The sequence below is a fragment of the Panthera uncia genome (genome assembly GCF_023721935.1).
Source record: "Panthera uncia isolate 11264 chromosome A3 unlocalized genomic scaffold, Puncia_PCG_1.0 HiC_scaffold_12, whole genome shotgun sequence".
NCBI classification, from domain to species: Eukaryota; Metazoa; Chordata; class Mammalia; order Carnivora; family Felidae; genus Panthera; species Panthera uncia.
In genome coordinates, this window is record NW_026057579.1 from 21,425,032 (window position 1) to 21,446,478 (window position 21,447).

The 21,447-nt window shown below is 37.0% G+C and overlaps 1 protein-coding gene across 4 annotated transcripts in view; it reads left to right on the forward strand.

The window, feature by feature from the left end:
- ATAD2B (ATPase family AAA domain containing 2B) overlaps window positions 1-21,447 on the forward strand; it is a 162,355-nt gene that overhangs the window by 52,435 nt on the left and 88,473 nt on the right. For all 4 annotated transcript variants that reach the window (XR_007462447.1, XM_049652475.1, XM_049652474.1 and 1 more), the window contains 5 exons: window positions 4,738-4,836; window positions 7,713-7,824; window positions 10,594-10,709; window positions 12,259-12,433; window positions 16,854-16,942. Coding sequence is in view for 3 of the 4 variants with exons in the window: in XM_049652475.1 (XP_049508432.1) it covers window positions 4,738-4,836; window positions 7,713-7,824; window positions 10,594-10,709; window positions 12,259-12,433; window positions 16,854-16,942 (591 nt within the window). In the remaining variant the exon portion in view is untranslated. The remainder of the gene's footprint in view (window positions 1-4,737; window positions 4,837-7,712; window positions 7,825-10,593; window positions 10,710-12,258; window positions 12,434-16,853; window positions 16,943-21,447) is intronic.

Below are 21,447 nucleotides of genomic sequence, written 5' to 3' on the forward strand. Positions count from 1 at the left end.
ATGTATTTTGAAGTTTCAGTAGCTTAGAGTTTTGTCTTCTCCTGTTTTCTTATGGTGTCTTCAGTTCTTATATTTTTGCTCTATAGTTCGGCTTCATGGGTAGTATTGCTTGATAACATTTTGAAAGTTTATGGTGAAGTTATTCCTACTTTTCCCATGAACTGTGAGATCATGACTTGAGCTGAAATCAAGAGTCGGACTCTCAACTGACTGAGCCACCCAAGGCGCCCTTGATTCATCACCTTTAAACAGTGTTTTCTGATCTTCCTCATTCTCATATAGTGATAGCACTAATCTTAATTCTTCTTTAGTCACATGAAATTTGAATCATTATACTTGAATGTCTATTTTGTTTTATTAACTGTAAATAGTGCCTTTTCACTCCTACTTTTTTTTCCCTACTATTTTGTAGTCTGAGTTTGTTTGCTTAATGTATGATGAATACATTTCTTGGTCATTAAATATTCTATAAGGTCATTTTCATGACTTCATATCATTTTTATTTATATTGATAATATACCTAGTTCCAAATTATTAGACAATAAGATTATTATTATTTATTTAGGTATTTATTTTTTACATTTATTTATTTTTGTGAGAGAGAGACAGCACAAGTGGGGTAGGGGCAGAGAGAGAATGAGACACAAAATCCGAAGCAGGCTCCAGGCTCCGAGCTGTCAGCACAGAGCCCAACATGGGGCTCGAACTCACAAACCGTGAGATCATGACCTGAGTCGAAGTCGGACATTTAAGTGACTGAGCCACCTAGGCGCCCCAGATTATTATTTTTTAATTACAGTATAGTAAACATTCGTTAGTTTCAGGTGTACACTGTAATGATTCGATAATTCTCTGTATGACTCAGTCTTCATCAAGATAAGTGTACTTTTGGGGTGCCTGGGTGGCTCAGTCAGTTGAGCATCTGACTCTTGACTTTAGAAGGTGTTGTGATCTCGGTTTGTGAGATCCAAGCCCTGTGTTGGGCTCTGCACTGAGAGTGTGGAGCCAGCTTGGGATTCAGTCTCTCTCTTTCTCTGCCCACTCCCCCCACCCCTGCTTTGCTCTCTTTCTGTCTCTCAAAATACATAAGCAAACTTTAAAAAGTAAAGGTAAGTGTACTATTAGTCCCCTTCACCCATTTCACTCATTCTCCCACCCACCTTTCCTCTGGTACCCATCAGTTTGTCCTCTGTAGTTAAGAGTCTGTTTTTCGGTTTATCTCTTTTTTTCTTTCTTTCTTTGTTTTCTCTCTTAAATTCCACATAGTTCACTCCTTACTTTTAAGATTAGGACACAAACATCCACTTCCTTCCATTCTACTCCTTCTATCTTTTTATATTATCAGGGCTGATAACATTTATATTTTTCCGTGACAGTTATTAAGTCTTGATTAATTTGCAGGTTAATCCTGAAAGGTCAAAAATCTTGAAATCCTGAAAAGTCAAAAACCAATGAATAGTTTTTACCTTTCTATGAATAATGACAGTGTTTTTCACTGTAGAGCTAAGTAAGGTGCTAGGATTAAATTTCCTTCTTGGTGGATCTTTTTTCACTAACTGGCCATTCAGTGGGAAATACTCCTGTATTATTAAATTTATTCATTCGTTCAATGATATATATTGCTGCCTTCTCTACTCACCAAGGGTCATTCAAAGCACTGGATGTTAAGAAGTTAGAAGTGTAAAAATCCCTGTTTTCTTGGAGCTTACATTTGAATGAAGATAAACTAATGGATATGTAAAATACTTAGTATGTCAGATGGTGACAAGTGCTTGGAAGAAAATAGAGCAATGAGGGGGAGCATTGAGTTCACAGGATAGGGATAGGCGTGGAGGAGATTGTATCACTTTCTGCATAGCCTGACAGGAACATAATGTATGCAGGGCTTCTTGTAGTGATTTGTGTATGTGGGGAAAAAGGACCCACTGAATTTATCTCCTGATGGTCTTCAAAAATTTCAAGAGTTTTTTTTTTTTTTTTATAATTTTTTTTTTTACATTTATTTATTTTTGAGACAGAGAGAGACAGAGCATGAATGGGGGAGGGTCAGAGAGAGGGAGAGACAGAATCTGAAACAGGCTCCAGGCTCTGAGCTGTCAGCACAGAGCCTGACGCAGGGCTCGAACTCACAGACTGTGAGATCGTGACCTGAGCCGAAGTCGGCCGCTTAACCGACTGAGCCACCCAGGCACCCCCTTTTTTTTTTTTTTTTAAACATTCAGGTAGTTTAACAGTTTTCTAAATTTCTGATGATGTGAAAACATTCATATTCTTTTTGTCAAATGACCTCTCCCCTAGTGTCATCTTCCTGTTCCACTTCAGAGGGATTGTTTTCTAGGCCTGCTGCAAAGTGAATATGCTAAAAGTTAATACTGTTTTCATGAGTTGGATCCATTGTTTACTAGATCCCATGTGTTTTTTCTTTACCATTTCATTTTGTAGGAATGTAATCTCAATAATTTACTAAAAGAATGTGTAGAAAGTAAATTTTGTATCTTTGCTATCTTAAAATGCCTTTTATTTTGATAGCTGGCCAATGGTTTTGTGAATTAAGACAACTCTAAATCCAATACGTTTCCCTTAAACCTTTGAAGTTCTTCACTGATATCTATATCTATATCTATATATCTATATATCTATATCTATATCTATATCCATATCTATATCTATATCTATATCTATGTCTCCACACACAGACACATATATATATCTCCTCTTTGATGTATTGTTGCTGATGAGAAGTCAGTCTGGTTTATTTTGTTGTTTCTTTGTAGATGCACATGAATATGTATATGTATCTTTCTAGGTATCTTAGAGATGTCATCAACTATTTTAATGATATAGTATTCGTTAAATATTATTTTGTTGAGAATGAATTTACCTTGATACATTTTTTAATTCTTCCATAGTAGTTCTGATTATAAGTCATTTTTTTCTTCAAAAATTCTTTATACATTTTATAAGAAATTCAGATAGGATGTATCTTAATTGGGAAGTAATTTCTCTCTCTGTAAGCCAGTGGATTATTTTCTTTAGTGTCTGGATTGTTTCTGATTATTTGGGAAAAGAAAAATAAGAGAAAAAGCCAAACTTTCTTTTCCAGTGAGATTCTAGTGTAATTTTTAAATCATTGATAGATATTCCCTTAATAGGGATGCAAATTAAATTTGTTGCTTGACTCCATTCCTGCACAACCCTATTTGAAAAATTATAGACTCCTTTCTTCTTTTTCCTTTGTAGAAGTTGGCATGTTTATACTTCATTAGATATAAACTAGATGAGCTGAAGGATCTTAGTAATATTTGCTGAATAAATGTACTGTAATTCTATAAGTAAATCTACTGATCTAATTAATTATAGATATGATGCTTACAATGTGATTTATTTATTATTTTTTGTTGTTTCAACTTTTTATTTAAATTCTAGTTAGTTAACATACAGTGTAATATTGGTTTCATGAGTAGACATTAGTAGTGAGTCACTTACAGATAATACCTGGTGCTCATCACAAGTGCCCTCCTTGCTATCCATCACCCATTTAATCCATTCCCCACCCATCTCCCCTCCAGCAGTCCTAGGTTTACTCTCTATAGCTAACAGTCTCTACAATGTGTTTTTTTTTATTTTTTGAGAGACAGAGAGCATGTGCATGTGGGTGCATTTTAGTGGGGGAGGGGTGGGGAGAGAAGGAGAGAGAGATTCTTTATTTTTTTAATTAAAAAAAATTTTTTTTAATTTACATCCAAATTAGTTAGCATATAGTGCAACAATGATTTCACGAGTGGATTCCTTAGTGCCCCTTACCCATTTAGCCCATCCCCCCCTCCCACCACCCCTCCAGTAACCCTCAGTTCTCCATATTTATGAGTCTCTTCTGTTTTGTCCCCCTCCCTGTTTCTATATTATTTTTGTTTCCCTTCCCTTATGTTCATCTGTTTTGTCTCTTAAGGTCCTCATATGAGTGAAGGCATATGATTTTTGTCTTTCTCTGACTAATTTCACTTAGCATAATACCCTCCAGTTCCATCCACGTAGTTGCAATTGGCAAGATTTCATTCTTTTTGATTGCCGAGTAATACTCCATTGTGTATATATCCCACATCTCCTTTATCCATTCATCCATCGATGGACTTTTGGGCTCTTTCCATACGTTGTCTATTGTTGATAGTGCTGCTATAAACATGGGGGTGCATGTGTCCCTTCGAAACAGCACACCTGTATCCTGTGGATAAATGCCTAGTAGAGCAATTGCTGGGTTGTAGGGTAGTTCTATTTTTCATTTTCTGAGGAACTTCCATACTGTTTTCCAGAGTGGCTGCACCAGCTTGCATTCCCAGGAGAGAGAGAATTTTAAGCAGGCCCTATGCCTAGCATGGAGTCCCACAAGGGGATTGATTTCACGACTGAGATTATGACCTGGACTGAAATTAATAGTTGGACACTTAACCAGCTGAGTCACCCATGTGCCCTTCTACAACGTGATTTTTTTTTTTTTTAAGTTTATTTATTTTTGAGGGAGAGAGAGGCAGAGAGGGAGAGAGAATCCCAAGCTGGCTTGGCGCTGTCAGTGCAAATCCTGATGTGGGGCTTGAACTCATGAACCATGGGATTATGACATGAGCGAAATCAGAGTTGGACACGTAACCCACTGAGCTACCCAGGCACTCCATGCAATGTGTTTTTAAAAACAATTTGCTGCTGTATAGTGATTTTAAGGATTTTACTCTCTTTAAATAGGAGAAAGAAGCACGCCATTCATAGTAGTGACACAACTTCTTCTGATGAAGAACGCTTTGAAAGAAGGAAATCAAAGAGCATGGCGAGAGCAAGAAACAGGTTAGTAAATTTTTTTATTGTTATATCCATGGTAGAAAAAAGGAAGAAGAGTTATTTTTATTTATTTATTTTTTTAAGTAGGCTCCATGCCCATTGTAGGACTTGAACTTACTACCTTAGGAACAAGAGTCATATGGTCGAGTTACTGAACCAGCCAGATGCCCCAAGAACAGTTATTTTATTTATTAAAAAATTTTTTTTTCTAACATTTGTTTATTTTTGAGAGAGAGAGAGAGACAGAATGTGAGTGGGGGAGGCGTGGAGAGAGAGAGGAAGACACAGAATCTGAAGCAGGCTTCAGGCTCTGAGCTGTCAGCACAGAGCCCAACATGGGACTTGAATCCACAAACTGCAATATCATGACCTGAGCCGAAGTCGGATGCTCAGCCAACTAAGCCACCGAGGTGCCCTTGAACAGTTATTTTTTGAATGGGATTCTTATCTATACCGCTATTTTGCTAACACCTATATTCAGTACATATTCTCTCTTCTCTCTTCTCTCTTCTCTTCTCTTCTCTTCTCATTTATTTATCATCTTTTTTTTTTTTAAGTTTATTTATTTTGAGAGAGAGAGAGAACAAGCTGGGGAGGGGCAGAGAGAAAGAGAAACACAATCCCAAGCAGGCTCTGTGCCATTAGTGTAGAGCCTGATGCAAGGCTCAAACTCACAGACTGTGAGATCATGACCTGAGCTAAGGTCATGACTTAACTGACTGTGCCACACAGGCACCCTACTACATATTTTAGACCAGATTAAGGCACTGATTTGGTTTTTACTTACTAATTTTTAAAAAAAAAATTTACTTATTTTTGAGAGAGTAAGAGAGAGAGTGTGAGTCGGGGAGGGGCAGAGAGAGAGGGAGACATGATTCCTAAGCAGGCTCCAGGCTCTGAGCTGTTAGCAGTGAGCCTGACGCAGGGCCCAAACTCACAAACCATGAGATCATGACCTGAGCCGAAGTCAGATGCTTAAGTGAATGAGCCACCCAGGCACCCCTACTCAGTAATTCTTAAAATAGATGTCTAACCTTGGGAGAACTTCTCATAAATTATTTACTATGTAACTACTCAGTGAATGTGCAGGAAGGTAAAGGAGGAAGACCCAAAGGGAAGCAGCCAACCCCTCTGGTAGTCTTTTCTTTGGTACCTCTCCTCTAATCCAAATCCATTTAATAAGCCTGATTTTATGTAATTTTTTTATTAATATTTAAAAAAATATTCATTTTTTTTGGGAGAGAGAGAGCATGAGCATGAGTGCGGGAGGGGTGGAGAGAGAGGGAAACAATCCAAAGCAGGCTCCAGGCTCTGAGCTGTCAACACAGAGCCCAACATGGGGCTCAAACCCATGAACTATGAGATCATGACCTGAGCCAAAGTCAGACACTTAACCAACTCAGCCACCCCTAATGAGGTTGATTTTATTAGATGCTACAATGATTACAGCACTCAGAGTGAGATTTGGTTTCTAATAGAATCATCTCAGGAGCCCTGGATTTTATTGCAAAATTTGTTTTGTTTCATTGAGTGCCATCTGGTGGTCTTTCCCTAACTAGGGTAAATGACTGGTTACTACATGGTTCACTAAAACCTCAAGAATGTTCGCTGTGGGGCACCTGGGTGGCTTAGTTGGTTAGGCGTCTGACTCCAGCTCAGGTCATGATCTCGAGGTTCATGAGTTTGAGTCCTGCCTTCGTATCTGTGCTGACCCATCAGAGCCTGGAGCCTGCTTCAGATTCTGTGTCTCCCTCTCTCTCTGCCTCTCCCTTGATTGTGTGTGCGCATGCGCGCGCGCGCTCTCTCTCTCTCTCTCTCTCTCTCTCTCCTCTCTTTCTCTCAAAAATAAATAAAAACATTTAAAAAAATGAAAAAAGAATTTTCACTGGGTGAAAACCAGTATTTTGTCTAATAAGTAATTAGAACATCAAATTATAATTTATTCTTTAAAATTTGAGTTAATTTTCTAGCTTATACTACTAGAGATAAATTATATTTAGAAAATGTACATTTAGCAAAGTATTTCTATAATTTGGTATTATGTATCTATTGTAGAAATACCAAATTTTCAGTTAGTATCTCTTGGAAACAAGTTTGGATTGTTGCAGATTATATGCTGAAAATAATTCCACATGTAGGTGATGGAAAGAAGATGTAAGAGAAAAAAATAAGTTTATTTTATTTATTAATGTTTATTTATTTATTTTGAGAGAGAGACAGAGCAAGTGGTAGAGGCAGAGAGAGAGGGAGAGAGAATCCCAGGCAGGCTCTGCACTGTCAGCATGGAGTCTGATATGGGGCTTGAACTCACAAACTGTGAGATCATGACCTGAGCTGAAACCAAGAGCTGGGTGCTTAACCAACACCCAGGTGCCCCCAAAATCTAAGTTTAAATAAAAGAATTTAATGTCTACTTAATCTGAACTATTTTGATACTTGCTTTGGAAATATATTTTTAAGGTAAGTTAAGATTCAGAAATGTGTGTGAAAAGTACATTCAGTTTAGAAGTCATACTTTTTTTGAGGCTGTTTATGTCATCTTTTGGTAACTATCCAAGGTTAAAAGAGGAAGTAGATTGTATTTTCTTAAGGGTAATAAAATTAATACAGTATAGGATTTTAGGTGGCTAAAGATCTATTTTAAAGGAGTTAAACAGAAGATAAAGGTTAGCTATCAAGATGTGATCTAGAATTGGTTAGTTTTGAATTAAAGGGAAAGAAATTTCTTTTAATCTTGTAAACTGAGTAGACATACCCATGTAATGCCTGAGGAGTATTAATGTGAAACTTAAAAGTTAAATGTTAAACTTTTAAAAAATTTAAAGTTAAAAGTTAAATGTGAAACTTTTAATGCTATCTACTTGAATTTTTATGAATTTCAGATGTTTGCCTATGAACTTCAGAGCAGAAGATTTAGCTAGTGGTATTCTCCGAGAACGTGTCAAAGTGGGTGCAAGCTTGGCTGATGTTGATCCAATGAACATTGATAAATCAGTAAGTTTTGTAAATGTTTTTCTAGAAGTAACTTAAAAAAAAAAATAAAGGTTGTTCCTTGTTTCTAAGGCAACACATAATAAAAATAAAAACCCAGACATCATCATTATTAGTGTTTTGATGTATGTGTTTTGGAACCTAGCACTCTGGTCACAGGTGATACTTAAGTCCCCCCCGCCCCCCTGTATCAGTGATACTGACGTATATAATAAAAAATGGGTAGGAAATGAGGCTGACAAATATGGCAAGGCCCATAAACCATGATATGTAGTAGGGTATTGTTGAAACTGCTTAGATTTCATGATCAGATTTACATTTTAGATGGAACACTCTGATTCTGATGTAGTTAATGAAGGGAAGCAAGGCTGGCATTAGGGAGACTGGTCTGGACATAGTTGTAACATAGTAATTTGGAGTAATGGTCATGGTAGGGTAATGATGGAAAGAAGTAGGTGGATTTGACAGAATCTTGAGAGAATTTGGTTTGATGGAATTGGGTGAATTTATTGCTTTTGGGGAATGAAGGAGAGAAACAAGTTGAATGTATGACCTAGGTTTCTGGCTTAAGCGACTGGGTGGGATCTACTCTCTGATGTAGGGAACATTAGAGAAAATGTTTAGAGGGGTTATGATGATTTAGTTAGTTGTAGACATGTTTAGGTGTCCATGGCACATCACAAATGGAAGTAACTTGTAGGAAATTAGTTAGGTTTGGCCTTAAGGAGAACTGTATGGGCTAGAAATTCAGATATGGGTGTCAAATATAAAGATAGTTGAGATCACTATGCGAAGTGGGTTATAGTACCCAGGGAAAGTCTGAAAAGAAAGGCAAGATTTAGAGGATGTCATAGATATTTAGTGTTACTAGAATCTTTCTAGGGAGTGTATTTTGGAATAGGTTACTGCCCACCTAAGATCATATTTGATTTTTTTTTGTTCCCATAAATATTTCTATATGACATAATTTAACTGATTCTCATATGACAAGCTTGAGTTACCAATGGAGTTCTGTATATATCTAAAAATGAAATGTTATCTCTTCTCAATCTGAAGTCATAGAGGAAAATATTTTTTTAAAATATTTATTTTAATATTTATTTTAACGAGGACTTTAGAGTATTGAATTCCCAGTCTCATATCTACTAGTGTACATTCTCAGAGAACCTTACTTAATATTCTTTGCTTATTTTGTTGACCAGCACCTTACTGTCTTGAATCAGTTAACTTTAGATGTCTCTGCCATTTATTTAGAGTAGTATTTTTTTAAATTTGATATCATATACAAATACAGTTTTTCTTATTTAAACTCTGTGTTTATTTTTCTAGATTACTTAAGTTTTTTTTTTTTATCATAGTAACATTTCACTTTGAAACATTTTCAAGTACTGTAACAGAATAAAGATACAGGGGGAGGCGGTTACTGTTAACATTTTGGCAGTATTTCCTTCAAGTACTTTTTTCTGTACAATATTTTACTCTACAAAGTCTTTTAGGTATTTAAACTGTTATGGACGGGAGGAATAATCTCTCTTGTTTCTTATGGTAGGTCAGTGTTTCTTAAATCACTTTTTCATTGTTGTCTCCTAAGGAGAGAAATTAAATTTCTATCTAGATAAATTAATATTAAAGAATAAGACATGGGGTGCCTGGGTGGCTCAGTTGGTTAAGCATCCAACTCTTGGTTTTGGCTCAGGTCATGAATTCACAGTTTGTGAGTTCGAGCCCCACATTGGGCTCCGCACATAGCCTGCTTGGGATTCTCTCTCCCTCTCTCCCTGTCTGTCCCCCACTTGTTCTCTCTCAAAATAAGTAAATAAGCTTAAATTTAAAGAAATTTAAAAAAAATGGGGTACCTGAGTGACTCAGTCGGTTAAGTGTCTGACATCAACTTAGGTCATGATCTCACGGTTCATGGGTTCGAACCCTGTGTCTGGGTCTGTGCTGACAGCTCAGAGCCTGGAGCCTACTTCAGATTCTGTGTCTCCCTCTCTCTCTGCCCTTTCCCCATTCACATTCTGTCTCTCTGTCTCTCTCTCTCTCAAAAATAAAATAAAAACATGAAAAAAAATTTTTTTTTAATTAAAAAAAATTAAGACTTGGGGGCACGTGGGTGGGTCCGTAGGTTGAATGTCTGACTCTTGATTCTGGCTCAGGTCATGATCCCAGGGTTGTGGGATCGAGCCCACATTGGGATCTGTGCTAAGTGTGGGAACTGCTTAGGAAATTCTCTCTCTCCCTCTCTCTGCCCTCTCCCCCACTTACATGGGCTCTCTCTCTTTAAAAAAAAAAAAAAAGAGTAAGACTTAGTTTTATAAAGTTGAGCTTTGGAGGGTCTCAAACCATTGTAGTAGCTAAGATGTTTTTCACCCTACTTCTAAATCAGTTTTTGCTCCCTTAGGGACAGTACTGCCTTTGCTGGCAAGGCATGTGATAGATGGTATTTTGAAAGGCATTTAAATCATTAGAGTATAAATACAATTTATCATCTCCTCTAGATACCCATTAAAGTGTTAGATTGGACGTTAATCTTGTCCTTAGTTACTAGGAGATTAAAGAATGGTAGCTTTATTTAGCTGAACTGAAATGTAAACTTGAATTTTACTGCTGACTTTATTTTTCTGCACTCCAGAAGTGTAATTTTTTGAACTGTATGTTCAACAGTTCCTGCTGAAGGCATGTATTTCTGAATCATAAGACAATCTCATAGATTAAAAAAAATCTTTAGTAGTTAAAATTATTTTATATTGAACTTTTTCCCTTCTTCCCAAGGTGCGGTTTGATAGTATAGGTGGATTGAGCCATCATATTCATGCACTGAAAGAAATGGTAGTATTCCCACTTCTATATCCAGAAATCTTTGAGAAATTTAAGATTCAGCCTCCAAGGTAAGTAATGTCCTAGATGCTTATTATTGTTATTACTGTTAATTTATCAAATTTCAGTTAGTAAATGATTATAGATATAAATATTTCATATGTATTGATTTGATGTGTTCTAGCAATGAGAATTAGGAATGAAATTTTATTAATTAGGGTTCAAAGGCTGTGGTAGTAAGTGTATCCTTGAAGTTTACATTTCAGCATTTACATGTCAGGTATAAGATCTAAATCTCTGCGCAGGCCTTGAATATACAAGTGGATTGCCCAAATGGATTTTCCATAATTTGGCATAGAGTTTGATGCTGTATGTTGTTTAGTCTTTGGAAACACAATTTCAGTTAAGTGTATATGTGACTTGATGCTGGTAGTTTTGAAATGGTAAGGTTTTTTTTTTTTTTTTTTTTTGACATCCATTTTTATGATCAGATTGTGTTTGATCATGAGATAGATAGCTAGGTAGCTATTAGAAAAGGCTGAGAACTTAAGGGAAGTTGGGAGAATAAAGTATTCAAGATATACATGTAGACCATTACATTTTCCATCTGTTTCAGGATGTAGAAAATCTTTTTTAAAGAGTCATCTTCTGTTTGAGCAGATTAAAACTGTGGCTTATAATTCTACAGTGGCTTTTTAAAATCAAAAGCAATGTATTGTTTTTTGTAGGATATAAGTTGAATTTTGAAAATAATTATTACTTTTCCCAAAGTCCTTAAAGTAGCATGGCTGTGGGAGAAACTGAAATAAAATGGAGAGAGAAGCAGAAAGTGTTACAAGTAGAGAGTAATTTTACTTCTTAGGGATGAACAATTTTGTATATTCTTTATAAGCTTGTTTTATACATATATGTGTATGTTAAGTTTAAATTTTGCCTTTATTATGCATATATAAACATTTAATATAAAATTATTTAGTAATGCTTTTATATAACTTTTTTCACTCTACAGTGTATTCTAGACACCTTCCCATATCAGTAATGTGTATATTATTCTTTTTGATATTTTAGTAGTATTTTGTTTTATAGATATAACAGTATATTTATTTATTCCTTATTATTTTTCTAAGTTTTATTTATTTAAGTGTTCTCTACACCCAGTATGGGGCTTGAACTAAGCTGAAGCTCAAGAGTCATGCACTTCTCAAACTGAGCCCTGTGCCTTATTAATAGCATTTAGATTTTTTTAGTTTTTCACAAATTAGAATTGATCCTTTTTTGAACATTCATTTAAAATCTGTATTCATAATATTTTGAGTATTTATGATGCATTCTAAGATGTGAAATTTCTGGGTCATTGGGAAGACACATTTAAAATTTTGGTTTATCTTGCTAAATGGCTCTCATCTCTGATTTGCCTACCAAGGTTTGGTCGTTGAGAACATCCTTGAATACTCTCAGCAAAGTGAAACTTGTCTATATACTACAAAGAGCTTTCTCAATATCTAAGAATTGTCATATATTCATTAATAAAAAAATTCTATGGGAGGTGCATCCTTATGTATTGGTTATTAGTGGTGGCAGTAACATTATCTTATTCCTATTGATTCTTTTTTCCTCTAGGGGCTGTTTGTTTTATGGCCCTCCTGGCACAGGTAAAACCTTGGTTGCCAGAGCATTAGCTAATGAGTGCAGTCAGGGAGACAAAAAGGTGGCTTTTTTTATGCGAAAAGGAGCAGACTGTCTGAGCAAGTGGGTTGGTGAATCTGAACGGCAACTTAGGCTTCTTTTTGATCAGGTAAGTGAAATCACCTAATATGAAAATATTTTCTTCAAAATAGAGTATTTAGGGGACGCCTGGGTGACTCAGTTGGTTAAGCGTCTGACTTCAGCTCAGGTAGTGATCTCATGGCTCGTGAGTTCGAGTTCCATGTCGGGCTCTGTGCTGACAGCTCGGAGCCTGGAGCCTGCTTCAGGTTCTGTGTCTCCCTCTCTCTCTGCCCCTCCCCTCCCCTGCTCATACTCTGTCTCTCTCTCTCTGTCTTTCTCTCTCAAGAATAAATAAACATTAAAAAAAAATTTTTTTTAAAAAGGCAGGGTTAGGTGACTGAATATCATGTAGGCAATCTTTTTTTTTTTTTATCACTGTAACTTTAAAAGTATTATTTCCTCATACTTAATAAAACTTAGTCCTGATATAAATTCACTTTTGGTTATTGGAACTAGTGAAGGAAGTCATTCATATTTGACAATGCAGCTTCTATTTCATAACATCTAAGGAAATTACATGAAATTAAAAGAAAGCTTTCGACAATTTTCAAGCTGCCATTACTTGAGTTGATGTGTTTCAAAGTGTTTTGTAATTGGTAAAGCACTTCAAATATTACTTTTAGTTAGTATGAAAAAGTACCATGTTCTAGATAATGTGAGTAGAAAGGGATATAGTAAAATTTTTGCCTTCAAGGTGTTCAGTGTCTATTGGGAAGTTCAACATGCAGTTGGTCTCCTTTAAGAGTATGTATGGGGGTGCCTGGGTGGCTCAGTCGGTTAAGCATCTGGCTTTGGCTCAGGTCATGATCTCGCAATTCGTGGGTTGAAGCCCCGCGTCGGGCTCTATGCTGTGCTGACAGCTCGGAGCCTGGAACCTGCTTCGGATTCTGTGTGTCCCCTTCTCTCTCCCCCTCCCCTGCTCATGGTCTGTCTCTCTGTATCTCTCAAGAATAAATAAACTTAAAAAAAAAAAAAACAGTATGCATGTAGTTAAAATTTTTATGTTATGTGTATTATACTGCAACAAAGCTGTTTAAAATTAAAAAAATATTTTTTTTAATGTTTATTTTTGAGAGAGAGAGAGAGAGAGAGAGAGAGAGAGAATGAGTGAGAATGAGTGGGGGAGGGGCAGAGAGAGGGAGACATAGACTCTGAAGTAGGCTCCAGGCTCTGAGCTGTCAACACAGAGCCCAAAGCGGGGCTCGAATCCATGAACTGTGAGATCATGACCTCAGCTGAAGTCAGACATTTAACCGACTGAACCACTCAGGGGCCCCTAAGAATTTTTTTTCAGCAAAGCTTTAATTTATTTTGAGAGAGAGTGCATGGGGAGGGGCAGAGTGACAGGAAGAGAGAAAATCCCAAGCAGGCCATGCACTGTCAGTGCAGTGCTTGATGCAGGGCTTACAAACCTTGAGATCATGACCTGAGCTGAAATCAGTAGTCGAAATCAAGAGTCTAATGCTTAACTTCCTGAGCCACCCATGCACCCTCATTATTGTCTATTTATTTATTTATTTATTTACTTATTTATTTTTATAATTTTTTTTAATGTTTATTTATTTTTGAAAGACAGAAACAGAAACAGAGTACGAGTGGGGTGAGGGCAGACAGAGAGAGAGGCAGACACAGAATGCAAAGCAGGCTCTAGGCTCTGAACTGTCAGCACAGAGCCTGACGTGGGGCTCAAACTCACAAACCGTGAGATCATGACCTGAGCCGAAGTTGGATGCTTCACCAGCTGAACCACCCAGGTGCTGCCCTTCATTATTGTCTTTTTAATTGAATGAGTCCACATTCCTAAATTGACGTGATCTATGCACTAAATGAAATGATGGCGGTATTATATATTGGCCAAGAGTTTGGTCTTAGGTGTCAGAAAAATGACTGAGGTCTGACTTTATATTTAGTATGCAACTTGAAATAAATGAAAACATCTGATTTTAGTTGCCTCTTTTATAAAACAGAGGAAAAAATACTAATCTCACTGGACTACTGTGAGATTTCACAGAAAAGAAGTAATAAAGTGCTTGTCACAGTGAAGGGCACAAGATATACCGTACTTTGATATTGTAATTCTGCGAGGCTGTAGTTCTGAAAAACAGCTATGTGTTTCATGTATATAAAAGTGCTGATCAAATCTTTGTTCTTTCTTTCGCTTCAAATACACTTATTTATTTATTTAAGTGATCGATTTACCCAGTGTGGGGCTTGAACTCACAACCCAGAGACCCAAAAGTCACATCTTCTACCGACTGAGCCAGCAGGTTCCCACATTCTTTTTCTCTCAGTATATAATTCTGGTTTTACAAACTTTTTTCTCCTAAAACCTGTTTTGTGATTGAAATGCCCTTCATTTTAAATTATTAGAAAACACTGGAGGTTTAATGCATATCAACCAGGGAGAGATGTGAAATTTGTATCTGGTTTTTAGAAGGTTGTCCTTCCTGTGAACTAAGAATTTGCTGTAAGTAATTTTGAAACATACATAAACTGTATATGAGTAAATTATACAATATAAAGACTTAACATTTGTAATCTAGTATTTATATTAAATCAAATTAGGTTGCTGCTACATTTAAGATTTAAGTGAAAAATGACAACTGTGAAAGTAATAGAAGAAAACTCATGATTTCATGTTTCTAATATCAGAGTAGGGAGAGTTTTAACTATCAAAGAACAGATTCCCTATATACATTTTATTTTTAGATTCTGCATTGCAACAAAGTATCATAAGCAAAACCAAAAGATAAATGGTACCCCTTGCAGAAAAATATTTGCATTTCCTTTCACAGAGAGAAGTCTTAATTTTTAAAATGAATGGCTCCTAGAAATCAGTAAGCAAAAGAACAATGATCCAATAGAAAAATTGGCAAAGATCTGACCAGAACTTTCATTAAAAAAAGCAGTACAGGGGCGCCTGGGTGGCTCAGTCGGTTGGGCGGCCGACTTCGGCTCGGGTCATGATCTCGCGGTCCGTGAGTTCGAGCCCCGCGTCGGGCTCTGTGCTGACAGCTCAGAGCCTGGAGCCTGTTTTGGATTCTGTGTCTCCCTCTCTCTGACCCTCCCCTGTTCATGCTCTGTCTCTCCCTGTCTCAAAAATAAATAAAATGTTAAAAAAATTAAAAAAAAAAACAGTACAAATGGCTCTTAGAGATATGAAAGTGCTCATTTTTATTGAGAGTAGAAATAAAAATCAAAATGAACTGAGATATTTTTTATTCTAAAAAATCAAAGTTTGATAATACATTTTTGGTGAGGTTTCTTAAATATTGGTGGTGATCAGTGGAAGGCAATTTGAAAATAACTAACTATATTAGAAATGACGTTTGCCTTTTGAACCACTTTTAGAATTTATTATATTTATGTGTTTATGTCTATATTTATATAAAAGGCCAAATGTTTATTCAGGCATTATTGATAATAGGAAAAGATTGAAAATAGCCTAGGGCCACCTGGGTGGCTCAGTAGGTTAAGCATCCAACTCTTGATTGCTGCTCAGGTCATGATCTCATGGTTCATGAGTTTGAGCCCTGTATCAGCCCCACATCTGCACTGTCAGTGCAGAGCCTGCTTGGCGCACGCTCTCTCTCTCTCTCTCTGTGCCCCTTTCCTGCTTACGCTTACTCTCTCTCTCAAAAATAAATAATTAAAAACTTAAAAATAAAACAAAATAGCCTACATGTCCACACATAGGAGACTAGTTTAATTATGGCACACCATACAGTGGGGCATTTTGTAGCTGTTAATAAAGAATGAGGCAGATCATTGTGCACTTATATGGAAGCTAATTAAAATATATTGCTCAGGGGTGTCTGGGTGGTTCAGTCTGTTGAGCATCCAACTCTTGACTTGGTCTCAGGTCGTGATCCCAGGGTCTTGGGCTCCAGCCCTGAGTCAAGCTCTGTGCTGAGTATGGAGCTTGCTTGAGATTCGTCCTCTCCCTCTCCCTCTCCCTCTCCCTCTCCCTCTCCCTCTCCCTCTCCCTCTCCCTCTCCCCCTCCCCCTCTCTGCCCCTCTCCACCCCTCTCCGCCCCTCTCCGCCCCTCTCCCACATGTCCACGCTCTCTTTCTCTCTCTCTCTCTCTCTCTCTCTCAAATAAAAAAAATAATGAAAATATATATAGTTACATAAAATAGACTGTGTTATTTGGTAAAAGCAATGTGAATACTTTGTTTAAAATGCATTAAATAAAATAGTATGTTTAAAATATTTGTGTACATATATAAATGACACACACAGAAGGGTAAACAAACTGGGAACAGTAGTTGTCTACTGGGAGAGGCCTTGTGGTTGGAGAGTGGGTGGTAAGGAGTTTTCATTTTTATTCTATCTTTCTTAATTACTGCATGTTGTAGCATTTGCTTATATTACCTATTAAGAAAATACAATACTTAAATGTAAAAAATGAAAACTCTAAATAACACTTGTTTTCTTTTTATACTAGGCATATTTGATGAGACCTTCTATAATATTTTTTGATGAAATAGATGGATTAGCTCCAGTTCGCTCCAGCAGACAAGATCAGATCCATAGGTAATTTTTCTTAATCAGATTATGTTGGATTCTTCTCACTCACTGACACAGTAGTTAGCTTTAGCCTTTGGATAAGTGCTAGGAGGCTTACAAAAATGTGAACTGTGTCCTTGAGGAAGACTCCTTTGACTTAGCTCAAGGGTGAGCAAACTGTAACCTGTGGGCCACTTCTAGCCTTTTGCCTGTTTCTGTAAAGTTTTATTGGAACATAACCATGCTTGTACCTTTCACATGGCTACTTCTGTGCTACAAGAGAAGAATTGAATGAGTAGTTGTGAGAGAAAGATTGTATGGCTTGCAAAGTTTACATACATTTAGTTTCACGCCTTTTATAGAAAAAGTTGCCTAATCTTGAAATTTTGATCTGTGTCATATATACTAATATTTTGTTCTTTTCCATTTCTGAGTAGTCATCCTTAGTTAGGAAGGGAGGGAGGGACTAAGAGTGAGGGAGGGAGGAAAAGTATGTATATGTACCACAATTTATTTATTTGTTAATCCATCTGAAGGAGATTTAGTTCACTTCTATTTTTGGCTGTTATGATAATGCTACTATGAACATTTGCATACACATTTTCGTGTGCACATTTGTTATGATTTCTGTGGAGTAAATACCTGAGAGAGGAATGGCTGGGTCCTATGGTAAGTGTATGTTTAAATTGGCATGGTTTTCCAAGTTTGTTATATTTTATGTTCTTACCTGTAATGTATGAGAACTTGGGTTGCTCCTCATCCTTGCCAACGTTTGGTTTTGCTGTTCTTGTTAACTTTATCCATTCTAGTGGATTTATTTTGAGAGAGAGAGAGAGTGAGAGAAAGTGAGAGAGAGAAACAGACAGAACACAGGTGTGCAAGGGAGTGGGGGAGGGGGAGAGAGAGAGAATCTCAAGCATCCTGATCTGTGGCTTGATCTCCCAAACTGAGAGCCCATGACCTGAGGTGAAATCTAGAGTTGGACACTTAACTGAGGAGCCACCCAGGCACCCCATAGCTTCCCTTATTATTAACATCTTTCACTAGTGGGTACATTTGTTACAATTGAGGAACATACAGTAACACATCATAAACAAAACCCATAGATTTACCTTAGGGTTCACCGTTGGTATTGCACATTTTATGAATTTGGACAAAAGTATAGTGACATGTATACATCATTATCATGTCATACAGAGTATTTTCACGGCCCTAAAAATCCTATATATGTATGTTCTACCACTCACCTCCCCTTGCCCTTGGTAACATAGACTTTTTTTTTTAACTGTCTTTATTTATAGTTTTGCCTTTTCTAGAATGCTATATAGTAGGAATCATACAGTATATAATCTTTTCCAGATTCGCTTCTTTCACTTAGCAATATGCACTTAAGATTCCTTCATGACTTTTCTTGGGTTTTGTTTTGTTTGTTTGTTTTGGGTTTAATTTTATTTTTTCCCCAGATTATTAAAATGGAAGCTTAGAGTTTTTTTGATTGAAACTAATTCTTTTCTAATATAGGCATTGAAAATTGTAAGTTTTCTTTTAAACACTGTTTAGCTGCATCCCACATTTTTTGATCTCTTGTATATTCACTGTCATATACTTCAAAATAATTTCTAATGTCATTTTTTCTGACACAATGATTAGTAGTGTGTTTAGTTTACAAATTGTAGGTTTTTTCTTGATTATCTTATTATTTCTTTCTAATTTAAGTTTATTGTGATACATTTTTTTTTACTGAATTTTTTGGGTCTAATTATTCTTATTTGTTGATTTATTTATTTTTGAGAGAGAGAGAGAGAGAGAGAGAGAGCGCGCGCATGAGGGGCAGAGAGAGGGAGAGAGAGAGAATCCCAAGCAGGCTCCGTGCTATCAGTACAGAGCTTCACACAGGGCTTGAACCCACAAATCATGAGATTGTGACCTGAGCTGAAATCAAGAGTCAGATGCTTCACCGACTAAGCCACTCAGTTGCCCAACTTTTCATTTTTAAATCTGTTTTCATCTGTGTTCAGTGTAGACTTCTCATGCTTTTTGTTCAGGACATTTCTTCTATTAATTTACTATAAACTTTTCTGTGTCTTTATATTTACAGTGTTTTTTAAATAGATAATGTGTAGTTGGGTGTTTTTGTAATCTGACACTCTCTTGATTTATTTTGATGATATAGTCTGTAAATGTTTCTGTAATTACCTGTTCGGATTGGAGGACAACCTTGTTTTCTATTTGTGTCAGTCGTTTTCCTTTTCTATTTCTCCTTTCTTGCCTTAAAAAAATTTTTTTTAATGTTTATTTATATTTGAGAGAGACAGCGAGCGAGTGGGGCAGGGGCAGAGAGATGGAGACACAGAATCCGAAGCAGGCTTCAGGCTCTGAGCTATCAGCACAGAGCCTGATGTGGGTTTTGAACCCACAAACCGTGAGATTATGACTTGAACTGAAGTCTGATGCTTAACTGATTGAGCCACCCAGGCACTCCTCCTTTCTTGCCTTTTTAAAAAGAATTTTTGAATATATTTTAGAATCTCCTTTTTATTTTACTGTTGATTTTCAGTTTTTTTATTATAATTTTTAAGTTTATTTTGAGAGAGACAGAGTGTGAGCAGGGGAGGGGCAGAGAGGGACGGAGAGAGAGAATCCCAAGCAGGCTCCACACCATCAGCACAGAGCCCTATGCAGGGTCCGAACTCACGAAACCATGAGATCATGACCTGAGCTGAAACCAAGAGTCAGATGCTTAACTGACTGAGCCACCCAGGTGCCTCCACTGTTGGTTTTTTAAAAGCTGTTTTATTGAGATATAATTGACATACAAAATGTTTATGCAGTGTAAAGAGTACATTTGACATATTTTAACATATGTATATACCTATGAAAATGTAACTATAAACCAAGTAATGAATATGCTCATTTCCCCCAAAACAGGCTTTTTACATTTCATATAACTATTCAAAAAATTTTTTTTGTTTAACATTTATTTATCTTTGAGAGACAGAGCATGAGTGGGGAAGGGGCAGAGAGAGAAGGAGACACAGAATCTGAAGCAGCCTCCAGGCTCTGAGCTGTCAGCACAGAGCCTGATGTGGGGCTTGAACCCATGAACTGTGGGATCATGACCAGGCCGAAGTTGGATGCTTACCGACTGAGCCACCCAGGCACCCCCATATGACTATTGATAAAGTTAAATTTATCATCTTGATGATTGTTAGCTATTTGTCCATCTGTTCTTTGTTCTGTTTTTTCCTTTTTGTTCTTTCTTCCTTCAATTAATTGAATATTTTTTTTAACGTTTATTTATTTTGAGAGAGTGAGTGTGCTCGTGAGTGGCGGAGGGGCAGAGATTGAGGAGAGAGAGAATCCCAGGCATGCTCTGTGCTGTCAGCTCAGAGCCAGAGGCTCAATCCCACGAACTGTGAGATCAAGACCCGAGCCAAAATCAAGTATCAGGTGCTTAACCGACTGAGCCACCAAGGCACCCCTGAATATTTTTTTATGCTTCCATTTGACTTCTTTTGTTAGCTTGTTACATTTTATTATTTTCATGGTGACTTTAAGGTTTACAGTATGTGTCTTTACTTTGTCATCATCTACCTTCAAGTGACAACATGCCATTTCACATATGGTAGAAGACCTTAAAATAGTGTGCTTGCATTTCTGCTTTCCTGTGCTATTGCTGTCATACTTTTTTTCCCACTACACATCCTTTTGAAGAGATTTAAATAATAATCCTAATAACCATCATCATCCTTAAAGATTCATTGATGTAGTTACCTTCCTGATGTTCCTTGTTTTGTAGCTATCTCTGTTTCCATGTGCTATAATTCTCTTTCTGCCCACATTAAAAAAAATTTTTTTTAACGTTTATTTATTTTTGAGACAGAGAGAGACAGAGCATGAATGGGGGAGGGTTAGAGAGAGGGAGACACAGAATCTGAAACAGGCTCCAGGCTCTGAGCTGTCAGCACAGAGCCCAACGTGGGGCTCGAACTCACGGACCGCGAGATCATGACCTGAGCTGAAGTCAGCCACTTAACCGACTGAGCCACCCAGGCAGTTTTTTTTTTAAATTTTTACATGTTAATTTATTTTTGAGAGAGAGCATGGGGGGGGGGGGGGGGTAGAGAGAGAGGGTGACACAAAATCCCAGAAGCGGGTACCAGGCTGTGAGCTGTCAACACAGAGCCCGGTGTGGGGCTTGAACTGAACTCACAAGCCATGAGGTCATGACCTGAGATGAAGTTGGACGCTTAACCAACTGAGTCACCCAGGTGCTCCTGCCTCCGTTTCTTACAGAGTAGGTCTGCAGGACGTAAATTGTTTCACCTTTTCCATGTCTGAAAAAGTTAACTTTTTTTAAGAAAGCAGTTCTATTTAGTTTTATTTTACATATCAGTTCACTGATATATAAATATCAATATTTAGTTTATCAATAAAACTGTAACAGTTTTTTTTAAGACTTCTTTTTTAAGTAATCTCCATATCCAGGATGGGGCTTGAACTCACAACCCTGAGATCAAGAGTCACTCACT